This window comes from Callionymus lyra, chromosome 14 (assembly GCF_982586985.1).
Source record: "Callionymus lyra chromosome 14, fCalLyr1.hap1.1, whole genome shotgun sequence".
In the NCBI taxonomy this organism is placed as follows: domain Eukaryota; kingdom Metazoa; phylum Chordata; class Actinopteri; order Syngnathiformes; family Callionymidae; genus Callionymus; species Callionymus lyra.
Window position 1 is genome coordinate 3,272,218 of NC_141831.1, and position 22,500 is coordinate 3,294,717.

The following is a 22,500-nucleotide window of genomic DNA, read 5'->3' on the forward strand; positions in this document are numbered from 1 at the left end:
CAGGAGGTCTCCTTCCGGGAAATTGTTTTTTTCCAATTAGACACATCAATACACACATGAACACATACACACACATTTATACAGACACACACACACACACACACACACACACACACACACATACACACACACACATTTATACATAGACACATACACACACACACACATGAACACAAACAGGCACACATATATACACACACACATAGAGACAAACATAAACGCACACATGCACACATACACAAACACACACACAGACATGTATACACACACATATACACATGCATAGCTATATAGAAAACACAAATGCACACACACACCTATATAGAAATTCACATACACAGACACACAAACACACACACAGACACACAAACAGCTACACACACACCCAGAAACACTAACACGCAAATACATGCACACACAGCTAGACACACAGCTACACAAACACACACAGGAAGAGAGAATGTGCTTCTGATCAATTGTTCGACTCACAGATGTTTTCAATGAATTGATCGTAAAACGATGACGTCTCGACGCAGCTGCTGTTTTGTCGTCGTCTACGATCTATTTGTGTGTTTGTGTCTCACATGTTCAATAGATGAGTTTGTTAGTCGTCGTCATCGTCTCTCATTCAACTCTGGTCTGAGAATGTCTCGGACGCCTTGGTCAAAGTTTTGGAATCACGTCATAAAATAGTTGATAAACGAGGAATTATTATTATTAATTCACTATAATAGTAATAATAAGGTGTAACTACATTTATATTTTGAAGCAGTTACAGTAAAACACTTTATAACGTCAAAAATGACGCACAACAAACAGAAAGAAAACAAAGATTGAATTTTATTCATAAGTTTTGATTTGAGATAAAATTGTAATATTTATTCAATAAAATTATATAAATTCACTGATGTATGTTTAGATATTTATTTTATTTTATTATTATTATATCTTTTTGCCTTCAGATCATTTTTTATTATACGTCTTTTTAGGTTTTTTATTATTCAACAAGGTTTTTGTAAAATGATACCATTTTATATGTTTATTTCAATTAACATGAAAATATTCACGTCACGGTAATTTTACTTCCGGCCTGTAGAGGGCAGCAGTCGTCACGTCCTCCACAGCCAAACGGATTCCCGCGAGATCCCGTGCTGTGTCTCAAAGTAAGTGTGTAAGTGCGTCTCAATTCTTAGTATGCGAAATTTAGTGCTTCATACACACTATATTGTCACTAAAACGCCCACAAAACTGAGTATGGTTCGATGGACACTTTCTACACTAAACAGCTCCATCTTAGTGACGTTGTAAATGGAAGTTACGTCATATATATATATATATATATATATATATATATATATATATATATATATTCATATACTTACAGGTGTATTTTCTGCAGCAGTAGGAGGATGACACGTCTTCGCTGCTGATAGCAGCTTAAATATCTCGCGAATATTTCAATTCTCATATTTTTTCTTTATTCCTTTTTCCAAACTTACAAAACGTGCTGCCAGGAGGTGGCGATAGTGTTCCTACAGCTGGTTGAAACCATTGTTAAATAGTAGTTTAAGAAGAAGCTGTTGCGTCATTTCCTGTTAGTGTGTAGCAGCAGAGTTTGATTTGAACATACTATTAGTTACTAGTTAGTACGTACACTATCCTGATGCATACTAACTTCTAGTATACTAAGAGAAGTATGTTTGAGACATACTATCTGTGGAGGATTAGTTACTAGTTAGTCGTACACTATCCTGATGATACTAACTTCTAGTATACTAAGAGAAGTATGTTTGAGACATACTATCTGTGGAGGATTAGTTACTAGTTAGTCGTACACTATCCTGATGATACTAACTTCTAGTACTAGACAATACTACCCACATATACTTGTTACTACACTAGCACAACACCAGAGTCAAGTACTGGACAATACTACACATATATCTTTGTTACTACACTATCAATATATATAATATCGTGATACTTATGTATATATTATCGTGATACGTATGTACAGATTCTTTATAATACACACACAGACATGTTGTTACGTGACACACAAGCTTCCTGTGATAAACACACTTCCTGCCTCCATGATGGACCTGGGTTCGTCTCCCGGCCTCGCTCAATGTGCCAGATCAGCCTCCAGATGAATCATTAATGACCGGTTCCAAAGGCTTAATGGCCTCTAATGTTGTGTAATGATCTCCCATCAACGCCACGTTCGCGGGCCTAATGGATCCAAAGCCGTGGAGGATTGTCTGGCTTGAACTTCAGTCATTCCTCCTCTTTTCGTTGAGTAGCCGCATAACAGGAAGTGAAGGAGCACAAGGCTCGCGGCGCCACAGGAGCAGCATGAGCTTCCCTCTCCGACGCTCCACCTCAGGTAGGACCTGTTCCACGGAACGAAGCCGTCGCTGCAAGAGTCGACTCGAAAAACTTTTTACGAGGTTCTGTCCATGGTTCTGAGCGAGGGTCTAAGCGTGGTTCTGAGCGAGGTTCTGAGCATGGTTCTGAGCAAGGTTCTGTCCTTGGTTCTGAGCGAGGTTCTGAATTAGGTTTTGAACGTGGTTATGAGGTTCTGAGCGAGGTTCTGAACGTGGTACTGAGCAAGGTCCTGAGTGATGTTCTGACGGTGGTTCTGAGCGAGGTTCTGAATTAGGTTCTGAATGTGGTTCTGAGCGAGGTTCTGAATGAGGTTCCGAACATGGTTCTGAGCGAGGTTCTGAGAGTGGTTCTGAATGAGGTTCCGAACGTGGTTCTGAGCGAGGTTCTGAACATGGTTCTAAGCGAGGTTCTGAATTAGGTTTCGGACGTGGTTCTGAGCGATGTTCCAAGCAAGGTTCTAAGCGAGGTTCTGTCAGAGGTTCTGAGCGTGGTTCTGAGCGAGGTTCTGAATGACGTTCCGAACGTGGTTCTGAGCGAGGTTCTGAATGAGGTTCTGAACGTGGTTCTGAGTGAGGTTCTGTCCGTGGTTCTGAGTGAGGTTCTGTCCGTGGTTCTGAGCGAGGTTTTGTCAGAGGTTCTGAGCGAGGTTCTGAGCGAGGTCTGAATGAGGTTCTGAACGTGGTTCTGAGCGAGGTTCCAAGCAAGATTCTAAGCGAGTTTCTGTCCGTGGTTCTGAGTGAGGTTCTGTCCGTGGTTCTGAGCGAGGTTCTGAATGAGGTTCCAAACGTGGTTCTGAGCGAGGTTCTGAACATGGTTCTGACCGAGGTTCTGAACGTGGTTCTGAGCGAGGTTCCAAGCAAGGTTCTAAGCGAGGTTCTGCCCGTGGTTCTGAGCGAGGTTTTGTCAGAGGTTCTGAGCGTGGTTCTGAGCGAGGTTCTGAATGAGGTTCCGAACGTGGTTCTGAGCGAGGTTCTGAACATGGTTCTGAGCGAGGTTCTGAATGAGGTTCTGAACCTGGTTCTGAGCGAGGTTCCAAGCAAGGTTCTAAGCGAGTTTCTGTCCGTGGTTCTGAGTGAGGTTCTGTCCATGGTTCTGAGCAAGGTGTTGTCAGAGGTTCTGAGCGAGGTTCTGAATGTAAGGAAAGATTATCAGTTAATCAAGTGACTATTTGAAATGTGTGTTAAATCTAGATGATTGATTACAGTAAAGTTGTCATTTCCTTACATTTCGTTTGATTTAAACCAAATCATTCATGTTTTTCAGGTAAAAATCTTTCAAATTAAATCACATTTTCACTTCCTTTTATGTTCAATCTGGTCCCAAAATAAAAGCTCACCTTTTGAAGCATATTTCGACATCTTTGATCATTACAGCTGCCAAGGAGGTTATGTGATGGACAGTTTATTTACTTTCTAAATAAGTAAAAAATATATATATATATGGACATGTATCTCAGTGCTAGAGAAGAACTTTCTGAATGAGCCTGTTACCGTGCTCTTGGTATTTTTCCACAACAACACCAAACTATACTGTAACAATACTTGGAATACATACAAAACATTAAACTATTTAGATATGGCAGGATGGATATGGATGGACAGAGGGATGGATGGATGGATGGATGGATGGATGGATGGACGGATGGATGGATGGATGGATGGATGGACGGGGGGAGGGAGGGATGGAGGGAGGGAGGGATGGATGGATGGATGCTCAGAACTGCGCTCAGAACCACGGACAGAAACTCGCTTAGAACCTTGCTTGGAACCTCGCTCAGAACCATGTTCAGAACCTCGCTCAGAACCATGTTTGGAACCTCATTCAGAACCACGGACAGAACCTCACTCAGAACCACGGACAGAAACTCACTTAGAACCTTGCTTGGAACCTCGCTCAGAACCACGTTCGGAACCTCATTCATGTTAAGGGTTTTTGTGTTCCGGTGAACCGACCCCTCCCCAGCCTCGTACGTGGTGATGGAATGAAGGACAGACACATGGATGAGTTTAAGAAAAATGCTTGTTTAGTGAATTATGCAAAAGTCAGAGACAAACTTACGTGAACACGGCGCTAGCAACAGAGAGATCTAGCAACAGAGAGATCTAGCAACAGAGAGATCTATCAACAGAGAGATCTATCAACAGAGAGATCTATCAACAGAGAGATCTATCAACAGAGAGATCTATCAACAGAGAGATCTAGCAACAGAGAGATCTATCAACAGAGAGATCTATCAACAGAGAGATCTATCAACAGAGAGATCTAGCAACAGAGAGATCTATCAACAGAGAGATCTATCAACAGAGAGATCTATCAACAGAGAGATCTATCAACAGAGAGATCTATCAACAGAGAGATCTAGCAACAGAGAGATCTAGCAACAGAGAGATCTAGCAACAGAGAGATCTATCAACAGAGCGATCTATCAACAGAGAGATCTATCAACAGAGAGATCTATCAACAGAGAGATCTATCAACAGAGAGATCTATCGCAGACGTCTTCGAGCCAGAACGCAAAGATCTCACAAAATGGTGGATCTTTTATAGTAGAATATTCAGGTTAACGCCTCTAGTCAAATGTACATGTAGGATTGGTCAGTGACTGTAAACACTTGATTCTAAGATGGCCGCCGCACGTGGTCGTCGTGGAAACTTACTGAAGGTTGTTGTTTTCTGGAGAGAGTTTATTCCCAGTGAATTGCTGGACTGTTGTGTCTTTCAGTGTGAGTTCTCAAACAGGTTCACACACTTCCTGGGAGTCTGGGATTGTTTAATCTTTCTGTGTGTGCGAGGCTTTGTGACCTCGGCCTTGTGTTGCAGTCAGTGAATCCAATGCAAGAATAGGATTATTTAATAATTAAATATATAATATATATATAATATATAATATGAATTAAATATGAAAAATGATCAGTTAATCAAGTGACCATTTGAAATGTGTGTTAAATCTAGATGATTGATTACAGTAAAGTTGTCATTTCCTTACAGAAACAACAAACACTATCGTAAGTGAATAAAATAAAAAACAAGTTGAATAATATAATGAAGCGTCACAATGTCTGGAGAAATAAATAGACAATTTCAAATTAAAGGTACTTTTCTATTAAAACTTTATTTAAATGATTACTTTAATTGTTGTTTATGTCGCTGTTATAAACGATGGGTTGGATGTGCGTAGAACTAATGAAGAGAATGTAATAAAACATGTTTTAAAAGCATAAACTAAAGAAACAAATGACAATAAAATCAAGAGAAAAGTTCAAAAGACGACAGAACATGAGTCATCGCTCGAGGGATCTTCTGTTCCTACATCCACGGTTCTGTCGCCGTGAAACCAGTCGGTCTTGAGCAGGATCAGGTATTTATAGTCGGCGCTGAGGAGGAGTTGCTGGTTCTGGGATCTGTGGGTTGATGTTCAGCCTGAAGACGATTCTCCAGCGAGGACTTGATTTCATTAGAGCTTGTTGTGCAGCTCCTGTGTGTCCTATTGTGTTACAGCGATAACAATAAAGACACACACTCGCTATCGATCGCGTCCAATCGTGTGTTCGTATCAAACACTGAGGTCATCACTTTATGTCATTATTAAATATGTATGATAAGAATAAAGTGTGAGTAGAGTTGAAGTGTAAATGTTGTTAAAGTACAAACTGAAAATAAGTCTCTATCCTCGGAGAAGATTCATTATTAACACGATGACATTTGACCTGAAAATATATCACAGGATTTTGTTGTTGTTTCTACTGAACAATCTGTTCCCAGGAAGGTTTTTTGATGTATTCACTTGTATGGCCTCGAATCGCTGCTGCTGCTCACTGACCTCAGTCAAGAACTAGAAACTGTATCAAAATAAAGAGTTGTTGTTGTGTTTGTATGTACAATCTAGCTGTGTATATATACTGATACATAGTGATAGTGTAGTAACAAGGATATATGTGTAGTATTGTCGAGTACATGCTCTGGTGTTGTGATAGTGTAGTAACAAGTATATATGTGTAGTATTGTGGAGTACTTGACTCTGGTGTTGTGATAGTGTAGTAACAAGTATATATGTGTAGTATTGTGGAGTACTTTACTCTGGTGTTGTGATAGTGTAGTAACAAGTATATATGTGTAGTAGTGTCCAGTACTTGAATCTGGTGTTGTGATAGTGTAGTAACAAGTATATATGTTTAGTATTGTCCAGTACTTGACTCTGGTGTTGTGATAGTGTAGTAACAAGGATATATGTGTAGTATTGTCGAGTACATGCTCTGGTGTTGTGATAGTGTAGTAACAAGTATATATGTGTGGTATTGTCCAGTACTTGACTCTGGTGTTGTGATAGTGTAGTAACAAGGATATATGTGTAGTATTGTCGAGTACATGCTCTGGTGTTGTGATAGTGTAGTAACAAGTATATATGTGTAGTATTGTCCAGTACTTGAATCTGGTGTTGTGATAGTGTAGTAACAAGTACATATGTGTAGTATTGTGGAGTACTTTACTCTGGTGTTGTGATAGTGTAGTAACAAGTATATATGTGTAGTATTGTGGAGTACTTGACTCTGGTGTTGTAATAGTGTAGTAACAAGTATATGTGTGTAGTATTGTCCAGTACTTGACTCTGGTGTTGTGATAGTGTAGTAACAAGTATGTATGTGTAGTATTGTCCAGTACTTGACTCTGGTGTTGTGATAGTGTAGTAACAAGTATATATGTGTAGTATTGTCCAGTACTTGACTCTGGTGTTGTGATAGTGTAGTAACAAGTATATATGTGTAGTATTGTCCAGTACTTGACTCTGGTGTTGTGATAGTGTAGTAACAAGTATATATGTGTAGTATTGTCCAGTACTTGACTCTGGTGTTGTGATAGTGTAGTAACAAGTATATATGTGTAGTATTGTCCAGTACTTGACTCTGGTGTTGTAGTATTTACAGACCACAGACTCTTGACAAAGTCATAACTACTTTTATTTGTTTTTGAACCAAAATATGTCCAAACATCAGCTTTAAAAGCTGCTGGACTCACTGTATCCTCTCGTCCTCAGTCGTCATTCTTCCTCTAGCTGTGGAGGACGTTAAAAAACGACTGCTGCCATCTAGAGGCCGGAAGCTTAATTGCAACACAAAACTGAACAAATGCTGTGAATATTTGTTTATTGTATTTAAAATATATAAATATTTGGTTTTATACACACTTTATTGTAATATTTTAAACCATAAAATAATGACGATGCAAAAAAATATTGTCATATTTAGGTACATTACTGGTACATTTTGTATACAATATTCACGATCAACATTCGTGATCATTTCATCACATCTATTGTCTGTTCTGAAGTCCTTGGGGGAGGTATGCTCTCTCTCAGTGCGTCTATAGTTACCCTCTGACGGAACAGCAGGGGTCAGTAGTGAGCAGTAGACTCTGAAAGGTGGTCTTACCTCACCAGGAGTTCACACGTGGAGGCTCCTCCCCCTTCCTTCCTCCCCCTCTCCCCTCACCACGAGGACTTCCCTGAGGTTCTCCCGATGTTTACAGAACATCCTCTCGACGTCCTCTCGCTCTCAGCCATCCATTACCCACAATCCTTCTCCAGCACTCGCTCCAGCGCCCGCGGCGTCGGCGCCAGGTGGTCTTGACTTGATCCCCTCGTCCCCCCCCGCCCCCCGCTGGGATCCAGGTCCTCACATCCGTGGAACCCCGCGGGGGGTCGCCCGACATGGGTCCCCTCTGCAGACCCCGGGAAGGGACCCGAGGGCGGAGGTGTCGTCAGTCTGCAGTCTCTCCGGCGGATCAGAACCTCTGCACCAAAACAAGAGCCCAGCCCCTCCCTCACCCTTTTTGGACACTATCTCTCCCCCTGTTTGATCGCCCGCGTTCATGGCTACACTTCAAAATCAATCTTTTACAAGGATTTCTTCCCGTGTTCACTGAAACTATCCAAATAGAGGAGAGAGAACGTTATGACCTTCAATAGTTAGAACACATTATTTATTTTAAAGTTAAAGTCATTTTCTTTGTTTGTTGTCGTTCCACTGTTAGCGTTGTTAGCATTGTTAGCACTGTTAGAATTGTTAGCACTATTAGCGACGAGCTATGTTAGCATGTTTAACGTTTACGTTACAGTTTTAAAAAACATCAATTTGAAGTTCTTCTATCATTTAAAGTTGGTCGACAGGTACATATTATCTAGCTCTGCAGGATAGAGAAGTTTCCTGCCTGAGATCTTGGCTCCTGTTGAGATTTTAAAGAAACAATGTCTTCGTACAGGCAGGAGTTACAGTGCGGATTGTTATGTGTGTTGAGGATCTTGTTAAGACTTTATCTATGAAAACAATTAATTCAACCTTTTATCTACAGAAGATAAAACTTAAACAAAATTGTTTTACTCTTGTTTCCAAATATAACTACAGTACATGTTCATGTACTCGTGTACATCCATCCATCTACCAATCTATCATCCGTGTAGGTCGTGGCATTGATATAAACTAGAAATAAAAATATTAATAATGGAAAATGTTATAATTGCGATAATTCTTTGTTAATGTCAGATCTTAATGTGAATTAATCTTAAAAATGTGTTTTATAATAAACACAAAAATCAACTCTTGTAAAACCAACCGAGAAACTATGAGTGTGTGTCAAGAATCTCTTGATACTCATCACGACACGATATATCGTGATACTGTAGTCACGATATATTAGTTTACTTTTAATTCAATTGTAGTAAAATTGTCGCAGTTTAATAAACATACAGTGTGTTAGGGGTTTTTGTGTTTCCATGAACCGACCCCTCCCCAGCCTCGTACGTGGTGATGGAATGAAGGACAGACACATGGATGAGTTTAAGAAAAATGCTCGTTTAGTGAATTATGCAAAAGTCAGAGACAAACTTACGTGAACACGGGCGCTAGCAAGCAGAGAGATCTATCGCAGACGTCTTCGAATGCCAGAACGCAAAGATCAGACAAAATGGTGGATCTTTATAGTAGAATATTCAGGTTAACGCCTCTAGTCAAATGTGAATGTAGGATTGGTCAGTAAGTGTAAACATTTGATTCTAAGATGGCCGGTCGCACGTGATCGTAGTGGAAATTTACCAAAAGTTGTTGTTTTCAAGAATCTGTTCCCAGCGACTTGTGTCCTTCAGAGTGAATTCTCAAACAGGTGTCCAGACGTCCTGGAATCTGGGATTGTTTAATCTTTCTGTGTGTGCAAGGCTTTGTGACCTCGGCCTTTGAGTTGTGAACCTGAGTTTAGTTTAAGTGAATGCAATGCAAGAATAGGATTATTTAATATGAATTAAATATGTAAGATTATCAGTTAATCAAGTGACTATTTGAAATGTGTGTTAAATCTAGGTGATTGATTACAGTAAAGTTGTCATTTCCTTACACTCCCCCTGATTGCATCATGAACTAATGATGCAATAAAACAAAGACAAGTCTGATTTCAAAATAATGATCGCGAATCTGATTATAAACTAAACATGCCAAACTATCATCCGTATAGTGCCACACAAAGATTACATATGGTGAGAAAGCAACAGAGGAAACACAGATTCATTTAATGGAAACAATTACACATTATGAGCATTTCTCTCAAATCACAAAAAAAAAGAAAAAATCCAAAAAAAAATTAATAATAATAATAATTCCAAATTATGCTATGAATTAAAACTGAAGTAATAGAATGCCAAATCATCAAAAAACATATTCACAATAACTAACTCAAATCTAATAAGTCTATTTTGAAGTAGAGATTTTGATAAAATATATATTGATATGGAGCCAGTATCCACTGCTTTGAAAAACCTCTTTAACGAGGTAAAAAGAAAGCAGCAGCCCCGTTGTCGGCGACTTGGATGTGGGCTCTTCGTGTGAGGTGTTGTTGACGTACTCCTCCGTCAACAGAGCATCATTGAGCTCGTCCTGCAACATAGGAAAGACATGAACAGCATCGCATTCTTTGGACAAATGAGAAACAATACATCTTTAAATCATGCTTTTTATTTAAATGGACTCATACTACTTCATGCAGACAAAATTAACCCCTTCCTATTTACTACCCAAGTCAGAGAGATAGTAAAACACAGTCGTACCTTATTCTCGAGCTGTTTTCTACACCAAAAATTTAAACTAATTGAATGCAATCTGGACAGAGCCTCCTTCAGCAGTGTTGATTGACAGAACCGTGCAACAAGAATCACCATCACGTAACAAACCTATTATCCAGCTAAGTATCTATCTAAGTCCTCCCCCTGAGGGACAAATAGAACAACCTAATTTATTTGTATTTAAAAAATGTTTTCTTGAATAACTTTATATCCAAATCTATTGTCAAATCATTTAATTAATCATAATACTCTTTGTATTAACTCTCTTAAATTAGATTAATTAATTATTAATTTAATTAAATTAAAATATATGACATTATTAGCTAAAAAAAAATATTCTAAGCTTTGTTTAATCTTTATTATTCCTCTTAGATTTGGTTTGAAAGTCTATTGCTAAAGTAAATGGATAATATCAAAATAAAAAAGTGACCATTTCTGCATCCGTTTATTTATTCAATTTTGTTTTTTCTATATTAGCATTTCTATTGTTGGATTTCCGGACCTAAGTTTAACCAATTAATAAAAGACTAACTAAGACTTAATTTATGAATAATTAAAAAATTAAAAATTAAAAATTAAAAATTAAAAATTAAAAATTAAAAATTAAAAATTAAAAAATAAAAAATAAAAAATCTACTCTATAAAATATTTTTTCCGATTATAATTATAATGATTCATTCTTTTCTTCTCCTTTGTTAGATATAGAACTCCACTAAAATTTGTAACCTTATTTTCCATTATTAACCAATTCAATTTAATTTAATTTTAAGTGTCTTATCGTTACAACCAATTTATTATCTTTATTTTAAAGTTCCCCAAAGAACTGTTAAACTCTAGTATTTCAAATTGGTATTTATTTTAGGTTTATTCAGGTTCATTTTGTCATGCGGATGAAGACTAGTAATTTTCAATGCTTATGTAATTCAATTCCTTCAATAAATTACACTTGCTAGTCCATATTTTAATTTAGAACTCAACTTGTTTATTTTCCATCAATCTCTTGCTCTAGTTCTTATTTTTTGATCAACTTAGATTAAAGGTAGATTTACCCTTAACAAAGTTAATTTAAAGATTGATATGATTCTGTAGTTTCTAAATAGATTATTTACTATTTTCTTTCCTGAAGGCATCATTTATTAATTTATTCTTTCATTTTCCAGAGTCAATTTCTTTTCCCTGCTTTATATTTTGTTTAATGTTTATAGTTGCCTTAGAATGTTAGAAGCAGCTTTAGAAACATATTTCCATTTCTTATTGAACTTTTTCAATTAATCAATTTCAGTTTTTAATTCCAAGTTTCACTTTTCATATTGTCTATTGTATTATTGGCTGCTATTGATGTAGATAAAATATTTTATTTTAATTTATTAAAAAATTATATATATCAATTCTGAAAATATGTTTTAATCATAACAATATGTGCTCTGTTATTTGAAATTTCCTCCAATGTTTGGACAATTTCCTTTCTGATTGTCCTTTTAAATATATAACACCAATATGTTCCTTCTTTTAGCATTAAGTAAAGTCTTATTAATTTTAGGGAAGTTGTATTTATCTCAAATCATGATTTCTTGTGTTTGATTATTTACACATCTTAACTATTTCACCACATGTCCAAAGAGTAGTTTCCTAAAACTACATTTGTTCATATATATATTTAAAAGTATGCTAGTCAAGTTTTTAGCTTTACTCATGCTGGCTCATGTTTCTGTCTCTTCTGAGAAGGAGATCTTTTGATATATTTAAAAGTCTGCAGTGGACAGTGGCTTCTTATTTCTCCCTCACTGGAGCTTCTCAACACCACCTCTGACAGGATAAGATCAGAAGTTATGAGAAGGTCAGTTATGCATCTATTCAGGTGGTGATGAGGATATTGTGTGTGTGTCATGAGTTGTGTATTCATTACTTTGATCTGTGGATGTCTGTTAAAGTTTGTCATGTGTTTTATTTGAATAAACCTTGAAGTTAGCAGAGAGTTCAAATTATCATAATGTTTTGACTTCATGGAGAGAGAGAAACAGAGGCGGGTGTTCGAGATAATTCTTTCACTCTCTCACACACACAGGGAGCAGGTTGTAGCAGAGACACTTTTTTATCTTATTCAATTTAAAATGTAAGTCATGTGTTTGTTTGTTTGTCTCTGAGATCAGTGTGTTATTTGTAATATCTATGTGAATGTCTGAGAGTGTTGTGTGAGTTCAAATCTGTTTATGAATGTTATAGTTAATTAGATCAGGTGTGAGTCAGACCTCTTTGATTATTTACCCACAACAGAAATACAGTATCTATTCTAGATTACTATTTTGCTTATCTTAACTAGTTTCTTTAATTAATATTCACTTCAATGAGATTTCCTCTTGGTCTATAGGTGTTTGGTTTATGCAACTAGAGAGAAGAATATCATATTAATATTTCTCAGTGTTTCTTTTAATTTATCTCTTAATCTATTTTTTTTCTTTGACCTTTCCTCCTACAGTATTTTAGTCTCTATTTTTTCCATTTTCACTATTTTAAGTCTAATTACCAAAGAACAATAACATAAATTTCACTCGCATCAATATGGAGTGGCTTAGTATAGTATAGTCTAATCTCTATAGTATATTCTTTATTGTCTATTCTCTATAGTCTAGTTTCTGGAGGTGACAAGTCAGCAGCCCTAGACAGAGTCACTTTTAATTAGTTTAAATAAAATTCTGCATCAGTCGACCACACACGTTTTCGTTTTGTTTTCTTATGGCTGCTTTCATCATAGCTCTGAGTGGAGCAATCAGAGTATGTTATTCTGGGATTAATTTTTTACTGTTACATCTTAAGATATCATGTCTCTAACAGGCTAGATTTGTATGCTTTTTTCGTGAAATCGCAAACAACTTTGCATTTCTTAATCATGTGTCTCAGGGCCATAGCTTCTCCACCAGCAACCACAGCAGAGCAACGCGAGGGACAGAAGTGTCAGAGAGAGCCTAGAGAACACCTTGTTCGTTTGTTAGTTCTGCAGCCTCACCATCAGGACCCACAAAAATGTCACCGCAGACAAGAGTCAAGTTCATGTTTGCGACCAGATCGTGCCATTTGTCTTCATAATCACGTTCATCATCATCCCAGACATAGTTCTTAGTGCTGTGTGGGGGGTCCAAAGGTGGATCATAGGAATGAAGTCTCAAAAGTCTTTTCAAGATCAGGGAAATCAGATGTTCAATCATGTTGAACCAGTACAGCTCCTCCCTCTCTGGAGCAGAAGTTCATTCTTGGTGGAGAGTTGTTGAGGTTGAGTTCTTGTTTGTTCAGCTCAGGAAAACTGCTTCAATTGTAGGTGTCATCAATAGGGAACTGGACCAAAGTTCCTGGAGTAAAAGCCAAAGATGCGCCATTGTTGACCAACATTCTTTGTTTGTTTCCATCCCCTCGTCCTCTTCTCCTGCCACACCCATGCACTCCAGCCAGTGGCCAATAGGGAGCTATGATAGGACCCTAGAACTATCATCAACTATCATCTGTCTATTTTTTAGAAAAGCTCTTTCAAGTCTTTAATTTGAATCTTAATTAGCTGTATCAAGCTAGCTCAAGAGCTCAATAAGAGCACTTTGTTTAACTATTTTATTTATTATGAATTCTCAGAAATCATTGATGTGAGTAACCTACTCATAAGATTTACCATTAAATTAAAAAACAGAGTTTAAAGTTTCTTATTTTCTTCCCTGTCAGGAGCTTTAACTTGTCACCAGTAGTAAAAGTTACTTTTGTCTTAAAAAAGAGGAGGTCAATAAATGAATAGAACAAATTAATAATTATATTAATAATATTAATAATAATGCTAGAAATAATAATAAGTAAAGAAGCGATTAACAAAAAAAAAATTAAATGAAAATATAAAAGATGAAGAATTTAAAAATCTAAATTAAGAACCAAAACTTCAATTAACTAATTAAAATCCATTATAAAATCCGAGATAATAATAAAAATAAAACAAATAGTAAACTAAGATATTAATAATAATAAAAAATAAAAAAAATAATAAAATGGAATAATTTATGACTAATTGTTAAAATAATAAAATGTATTTAAAGTAATAATTGAAAAACTAAGAAAACAGAATAAACTGCAATTGATTCAATTAATCAATAATTAAATAATTACACCAATTGAGTCAGAACAAAAGTCAATTAGGAAGTAAACAAAGAGCAAACCAGCAGGGGGCAGCATAGCAAATACAACACCAAAGATCCGAAATTGAGAGTAGAAGAAGAGAAAACAGGAACTAGATATCAACAAACGTACACACGTGCAAGCAGTCAGTCACACACTTGTTTTAGATAAGCAGTATTAGCAACACAAAACAACCAAGTTACACTCAATGTGACCAATTGTGAGTTGATCAATTGACAATGTGAAATATGAAGAGAGGATGATCAAGATCATTAATACATACAACACTGTGCCAACAATCAATGTCAATTGTGTTATTGTTATTGAACACAGCAGAAGAAGGAGAAAATTGAAATGTGAGTTGGTTTGTTTTTCTTCTTAAACCAATTATACCAGTAATTAACTGTATATATTCATATATACCTCAATTAAGTAATCAAACCCAATAGTGAATAGAATTCAAGATGACGTAAGAATGTGTGTTTAAAGAAGACATGAATACAACGGGAGGGTCGGTGAGGAAAAGAAGGAAGTCTTAAAAGTTCAACCTCCAAGCGAAACCACTCCCACCAACAAGGAAAAACTCTTTCGGAGCTCATTCGTACTTGCAGCAGCTAAAGAGACAAGTCTGCCAAGCAGCAGTTCTTATCAGCAAGAGATAGTGTCCAAAGACACACGAACCTGGACTCTCAGCTGAGTCACAGAAAGTCAGAGATCTCACACAAATGAATGATAATTTTAACAAGTACTGCAGCGAGAAAAAATTATTCAAAAGATACAAACATACAGACACAGACAATTTTAACAGAACAATATGTCATGACAATACGACGACAACAGTATTTTACCAAAACAGGTCAGAGAGACACACTATGCTACGTGGAACGAGACTCTTGACCAGCCTGTCGTGTCTAAAGTGTCGAAATCAGATTGGAGAGCCTCTCGATCCGTAATCAGTTTCAAAACACCCTGGATAGGAGACCGCTCAACACATCCATTCTATTTCAACCCCCGTCGAACTAACTCTAAACTAATCATCAATGAGACTTTATCCATCACCGTGATTGTTCGGAAAAATTAACTAGCCCTAACTATACTGCCAAATACCTGTGGAGCCCCTCGACACAGAAACACAATGAGATCTAACTGGCCTACACACCGGCTGGCAGAGTCTTCAGACCAGGATATTGGGAGAGACCCGCTCAAATCCCACACATCCCCAAATTAATGATAGCTACTTGGCTTACTGAAAAAGTACGTCTACTATAATCACCCATTGGCCAAGCATCCTAACTAGTTTAAGAATCTGGAAAAACGTCAGATGCCCTGTAGAGGGAGCCAGCTACACTCCACCCCTACTCAGAATTCTCAAGGGTTACCAGGTCGTGTAACCGTCTCCTCTGCCTATCAATTCAACTTAAATTCTAATCAACGTTTTTTTCCTTTTTTCAACGATGCTTCTTCTTCCCGGGACACGATAATGTCGTCTACACTTAATACAACAACAAACAACAACTGACCATGCAATACCTCAAAAAACGAGCATCAGATTATAAAAGCACTATTGAGAAATATAATCTAAATTTGTGACAGAACCAGAGACTTACGTTTATTCTTCCAGGCAACCAAAACTAATATAAAATATATATGTAATCTTTTCCTAACCAAATATAAACTTAATTTTAGATTATAGATTATAAAATCTATGTAGAAAATAAGATAAAATCTTTCTCACCTGATTCTTGAAGTAAGGTATAGTTGCCGGCCTGGTTGCCTGGAGAACAATCAGCTCAGAGTTCGTCTCGGAATCGAAAAGGCCTTCAAACCATCAGTCCACGCCAAGGGTCACGGCACCAAGTTGTTAGGGGTTTTTGTGTTTCCATGAACCGACCCCTCCCCAGCCTCGTACGTGGTGATGGAATGAAGGACAGACACATGGATGAGTTTAAGAAAAATGCTCGTTTAGTGAATTATGCAAAAGTCAGAGACAAACTTACGTGAACACGGGCGCTAGCAAGCAGAGAGATCTATCGCAGACGTCTTCGAATGCCAGAACGCAAAGATCAGACAAAATGGTGGATCTTTATAGTAGAATATTCAGGTTAACGCCTCTAGTCAAATGTGAATGTAGGATTGGTCAGTAAGTGTAAACATTTGATTCTAAGATGGCCGGTCGCACGTGATCGTAGTGGAAATTTACCAAAAGTTGTTGTTTTCAAGAATCTGTTCCCAGCGACTTGTGTCCTTCAGAGTGAATTCTCAAACAGGTGTCCAGACGTCCTGGAATCTGGGATTGTTTAATCTTTCTGTGTGTGCAAGGCTTTGTGACCTCGGCCTTTGAGTTGTGAACCTGAGTTTAGTTTAAGTGAATGCAATGCAAGAATAGGATTATTTAATATGAATTAAATATGTAAGATTATCAGTTAATCAAGTGACTATTTGAAATGTGTGTTAAATCTAGGTGATTGATTACAGTAAAGTTGTCATTTCCTTACAAGTGAAAGAAAACAACAAATATTCTTTATTTTTATTTCACCAGAAAAGAAAAACAAGCATTTTCAAGATGGAAAATGAAAAAAAAGAAGAAGATACTTGAACTTTATACTTTATTATGATGGTATCTTGATAAAAATATTGCGATATTCAAATGTATTGATATTTTCTCACAGCCCTTATGTTTACTGACCGACAGGAAACGAAAGAACCTGAAGTCGTTCATAAAGAGTTAAAAAACTTATGTACAAAGAAAGTTTAATTCATTCACTTGTGTTTATTTTTGAACGACAGAATCTTCTTCTTTCTCTCGACTCGATTCAAAACTATTTATTTATGAATCACTGTCGTCTTTGTTTGTATAAAGTTTATAAACATGTTTCAACTGTTACTTTGAATAAATATGTTAATTAAAGTACTTTATATTTAAACAAACAAGTTTTACTAAAGAGAACTTCAATCCTGTATTTAGTACATTTTAATTCAAACTTATACTTCGAGTACATTTAAGGCTATTGAACTTTGCTCTACTTATCCAAAGTAGTTTTTCCATTATTAAGTATTATAGTACTTTTGCAATGTTTTCTTTCATTAATGAAATTATTTTACTATTTTTTTTGTCCAAACCGAGTTTATTTCAAGCTTGGATTTAATATTTAAAGTCAAAAAATAAACAAAACACAAATGTGAAAAAAATACATGTTACTCTAATTTATGAAGTAATTCAAAAGTGTTTTTGTGTAATAAAAATACACAAAAACTTTTTCAAAACCATGAGGAAGAGAAATGTATGTACAAAATATACAAGAGAAATAATAATAAACACAGTGTGAAAACCGTCAAACAGTTCAATGAATGGAATACAATTATTTCAATGTATGTACTTCCATATATACTTCAATATGTATTTCAATATATACTAATGAGATGGTGGAAACTGCTAAATCTGATTACATCAGAAAGCAGCAAATAAGAAAATCCCCAAAGTGTTGTTTGACACAATTAATTCTCTCGTGTCTCCTGCTCCTCAAATCACGTCTGTCTTCTGTGAAGCTGACAGCAATACATTGTTGAGATTTTTCATTGACAAAATTTAATTGATCAAAGAGAAAATCTTTCCCCCTTTGTGTGGAACCCCTACTGTCTCTGAGCCCCTCTCCTCCTCTTGGTCTTCCTTCACTGCTGTATCTTTGGGTGATATTTCGGCACTAGTGAACAAGATGAAACCCTGCTCTTGCTCAGATGACGTCCTTCCTTGTAGTCTTTTTATCAACATTCAAGTCTATTGAACTTTGCTGTACTTATCCAAAGTAGTTTTTTCATTATTAAGTATTATAGTACTTTTGCAATGTATACTTTCATCAATGAAATTATTTTACTTTTTTTTTTGTCCAAACCAAGTTTATCTCATGCCTGGATTTATTATTTAAAGTCTCAAACAAAACACAATTGGGAAAAAAATACATGTTACTCTAATTTATTAAGTTAGTCAGAAGTTTAAGTGTTTTTGTGTAATAAAAATGTCGTCATCAATGGTCTCCACTTCCAAGGAACTCGTTGTATAAACAAAGCGTGATTACAGCTGGAGGAGGAGTGAAGCCATTATAACGTCATAATGGACTCTCGTAACCTCTCGTTCGTCCAGATTTCAGAGCAACTTTATAAAGTAATAAAGTGTAAAACATTGTCCGTAGGTATGAGTGTGTGTGTGAATGGTTGTCTGTCATAGTGTGTGCCCTGTGACAGACTGGCATCCTGTCCAGGGTGTCCCCTGCCTCTCTCCCTACGATACTGGGATAGGCTCGGATAAAGCGGTAGAAAATGAATTAATAAATAATTCTTAAAGAAAGCTTTGAAAAATATTCATTATATGAAAATAAAACTGTTTTGGTTAATAATTGATGAAGTAAAATAAGAAGCTGTTGTGTTACAGTCTGTGTTGTTGTGTGAAGCTCAACACAAACGTGTCACATTAGTATTCGACATGTCAATATCACGCCACGTGGTGTCCAGGGCTACAGGTGCCTCCGTCACGCGCGCACGCACACGCGCACGCACGCACACACGCACACGTCCAGCGCTCTCCTCCGGGAGGGCAGGGCTGCTGCAGCACTTTTATGAACGGCTGCATCATGATCCGGTCCTCACGGCGGCAGCTGCGACTCACGAACACCCGCTTCCTTCGCTCCAGTCGCGGCGCGGACCAGAGCCCGAGGGGGGGCGCAGGAGGCGCAGGAGGCGCAGGAGGCGCAGGAGGAGCAGGAGGAGCAGGAGGAGCAGGAGGCGGACGCAGCAACAACAACAACACCGCTGCTGCTCGGAGCTGTTGAATCCACTCGCACCTGGACCCGGATCCCCGGACCTGGACCACACGCATCTGTGCAGGGGAGCGAGCGGCGGGTGTGTCCGCGGGCGTCTGGACCTGACGATGGAGGCTCTGCAGCGACCGGATCCGAACTGAGCCGTGGGTGGTGAAGACCCCCCCCTCACACACACACACACACACACACACACATCCTCCACCCGCTGAACGCCCGCCGTCCCCAGGCTCGCGGGCAACATGTCTCGCGCGGCGGCGATCGCGAGCTCGCTGATCCGGCAGAAGCGTCAGGCGCGTGAGCGCGAGAAGGCGAACGCGTGCCGCGGCAGCGGAAGTCCGAGCAACAGCAAGGGAACCAGCGAGAAGCCGAGCAGACTCAACGTCTTCTCCCGGGTCAAGCTGTTCGGCTCCAGGAAGAAGAGGAAGAGACGGAGGCCACCAGGTCTGAGGGTGGCGTGCGCGTGCGCGTGTGTGCGTGTGTGTGTGTGGCTGCACCATCTTCAGCACCATCCTCATCCATCTGTCATCTGTCCATCATCCTCAACTTTATTTACCTCTGATGTTCCAGCAGGTGTTGTTGAGAAGATGCTCTCGTGACTCCATTGACTCTGAAATTGTTTTGGATCATTTGAGACAAAACGAATGTTTTTCATTCAGATCCTGATCATTAAGAATATCTGTGTGTGTGTGTTAAACATGATTGTATCTACTTTAATTTAAAATATAATTTCAAATGGATTCAACTGTAAACAAATATATATTTAAACAGTTCATCTTATGAAACGAGTGTTAGTAATAAAGTATTTATTATTGATGAGCTCAGAGAGTAGAAGCTGTTGTTGCGCCGAACATGAGTTCATGTGTTTTTTATTCTCTTCTTCTTTTCTCTTCTTCTTTCGGAAACTACAGTTTTTTTTCAACATAAAAACTGTGTAATTATATCATCAGAAAATTGAATTTTAATCATTCATATAATTTAACTTTTTTTTCAAGTATTATTGAAATCAAGAACTTCTTCATTGAAATGTTGAATTAGTTTTTCTTTCCTTTTGATTTATTTAATATATATTTAAACACAGTTTTATTTTCTGATTCCCATAACTCAACAATATATTTTCTAAATTCAATATTTTTTAATTCATAGTATTTTAAATTCACCAGACTAAACCAACAGAGCACAGAGATACTGCATCAGATATTTCAGCCAATCATGCGACTCACAGACGATCATGTGACGTAGAAGATCATGATCTATTGAATAAATAAAAATAATTCAATCTTTTAAAATATTATTTATTCATTATTCAAGATTCAAGAGCCGTTTTATCCACCAGTACCTTTTGGTTTAAATACATGGAATTTTCTGTGGTTGTGAACGATTCTTGAATTGGTAACAAAATTAGAAAAGAGAATAAAAAGTATGTACAAAATATACAAGAGAAATAATAATGAACACAGTGTGAACACTGTCAAACAGTGCAATGAATGAAATACAATTATTTCAATGTATGTACTTCAATATATACTTCAATATGTATTTCAATATATACTGCTAGATCTGATTACATCAGAAAACTGGTAGCAGCAAATAAGAAAAACCCCAGCGTGTTGTTTGACACGATTAATTCTCTCGTGTCTCCTGCTCCTCAAATCACGTCTGTCTTCTGTGAAGCTGACAGCAATACATTGTTGAGATTTTTCATTGACAAAATTAAATTTATCAATTGTTGTTTGGAACCCCTACTGTCTCTGAGCCCCTCTCCTCCTCTTGGTCCTCCTTCACTGCTGTATCTCTGGGTGATATTTCGGCACTAGTGAACAAGATGAAACCCTCCTCTTGCTCAGATGACGTCCTTCCTTGTAGGCTTTTTATCAAAGTATTTGATGTAATTGGCCCCTGGGTTACCAATATGGTGAACCTCTCCCTTTCCACAGGGGTTTTTCCCAATGCATTTAAACATGTCATTGTGGAGCCTCTGCTCAAAAAACCAGGCTTAGACCCAACTGACCTAAGTAATTTCAGGCCTATTTCTAAGCTCCCTTTCTTGTCCAAGATCTTGGAGAAGGTGGTGTCTGAGCAGCTGTTCCTGGATCAGAGCGACATCCATGAGAAGTTTCAGTCTGGCTTCCGTAAACATCACTCTACGGAGCGGCTTTACTGAAAGTGTCCAGTGACATCATGATGTTCTGGTTCTCTTGGATCTGTCCTCAGCCTTTGACACAGTTGATCACCAGATCCTGCTGAGAAGACTGAGGGATGAAGACTGTCTGGGTCTGTGTTAGAATGGTTCTCATCATTCCTTTCTGGGCGCAGTTTTAGTGTATCTGCCAATCAAATGAGGTCCGAATAGGCAGATCTGTTGTGTGGAGTCCCTCAAGGTTCTGTTCTGGGTCCTTTATTGTTTTTGCTGTACCTGATTCCCCTCGGTAAAATCATTCAGAGATTTCCTGATGTTTTTTATCAAATTTTTGCTGATGACATCCAGCTCTACTGCTCTGTTGATCCAACTGAGCCCCAGAGGCTGAACTTAGTCAATTGTTTGCTAGAAATCAAACAATGAGTGAAAACACTTTGAAGCTAAATGTGGACAAAACTGAAACTCTGGTGATTGTTGATGATGATAAGATTCCAGGGTTGAGTCAGTACTTGGGTGACTTGGGTCAGTCTGTCAAACTGAGCCTGAGAAACCTGGGTGTTGTATTGTTGTTGTACGTTTTTATTTGTTCAGGCTTTTCCTTGATTTTCTGGAACTCCTGTTGTGTTCTCAGTTTTATCTTGATCTTTAAAATATATACTTTATTGAATATTGTTTTGATCATTTAAGCGCTTTGTTACCCTGGTCTGGAAAAGCGCTTTACAAATAAAAATGACTTACTTACTTACTTACTTCAATATATACTTCTATATGTACTTCAATATATACTTCAATGTGTACTTTAATGTGTACTTCAATATATACTTCAATATGTACTTCAATATATACTTCAATATGTACTTCAATATATACTTCAATATGTACTTCAATATGTACTTCAATATCTTCTTTAATAT

The 22,500-nt window shown here is 37.5% G+C and overlaps 1 protein-coding gene across 2 annotated transcripts in view; it reads left to right on the plus strand.

Moving 5' to 3' along the window:
• Positions 1-22,500, plus strand: part of LOC148065724 (fibroblast growth factor 13-like) — a 55,954-nt gene that overhangs the window by 19,090 nt on the left and 14,364 nt on the right. Inside the window, exon 1 of one of the 2 annotated variants that reach the window (XM_087807496.1) lies at positions 19,264-19,890. The exons of the other annotated variant lie outside the window; for it this stretch is intronic. Coding sequence (XP_087663622.1) covers positions 19,689-19,890 — 202 coding nt within the window. The 5' untranslated portion in view covers positions 19,264-19,688. Of the gene's footprint in view, positions 1-19,263; positions 19,891-22,500 lie in introns of those variants that run through there. 2 annotated transcript variants of the gene reach the window in all.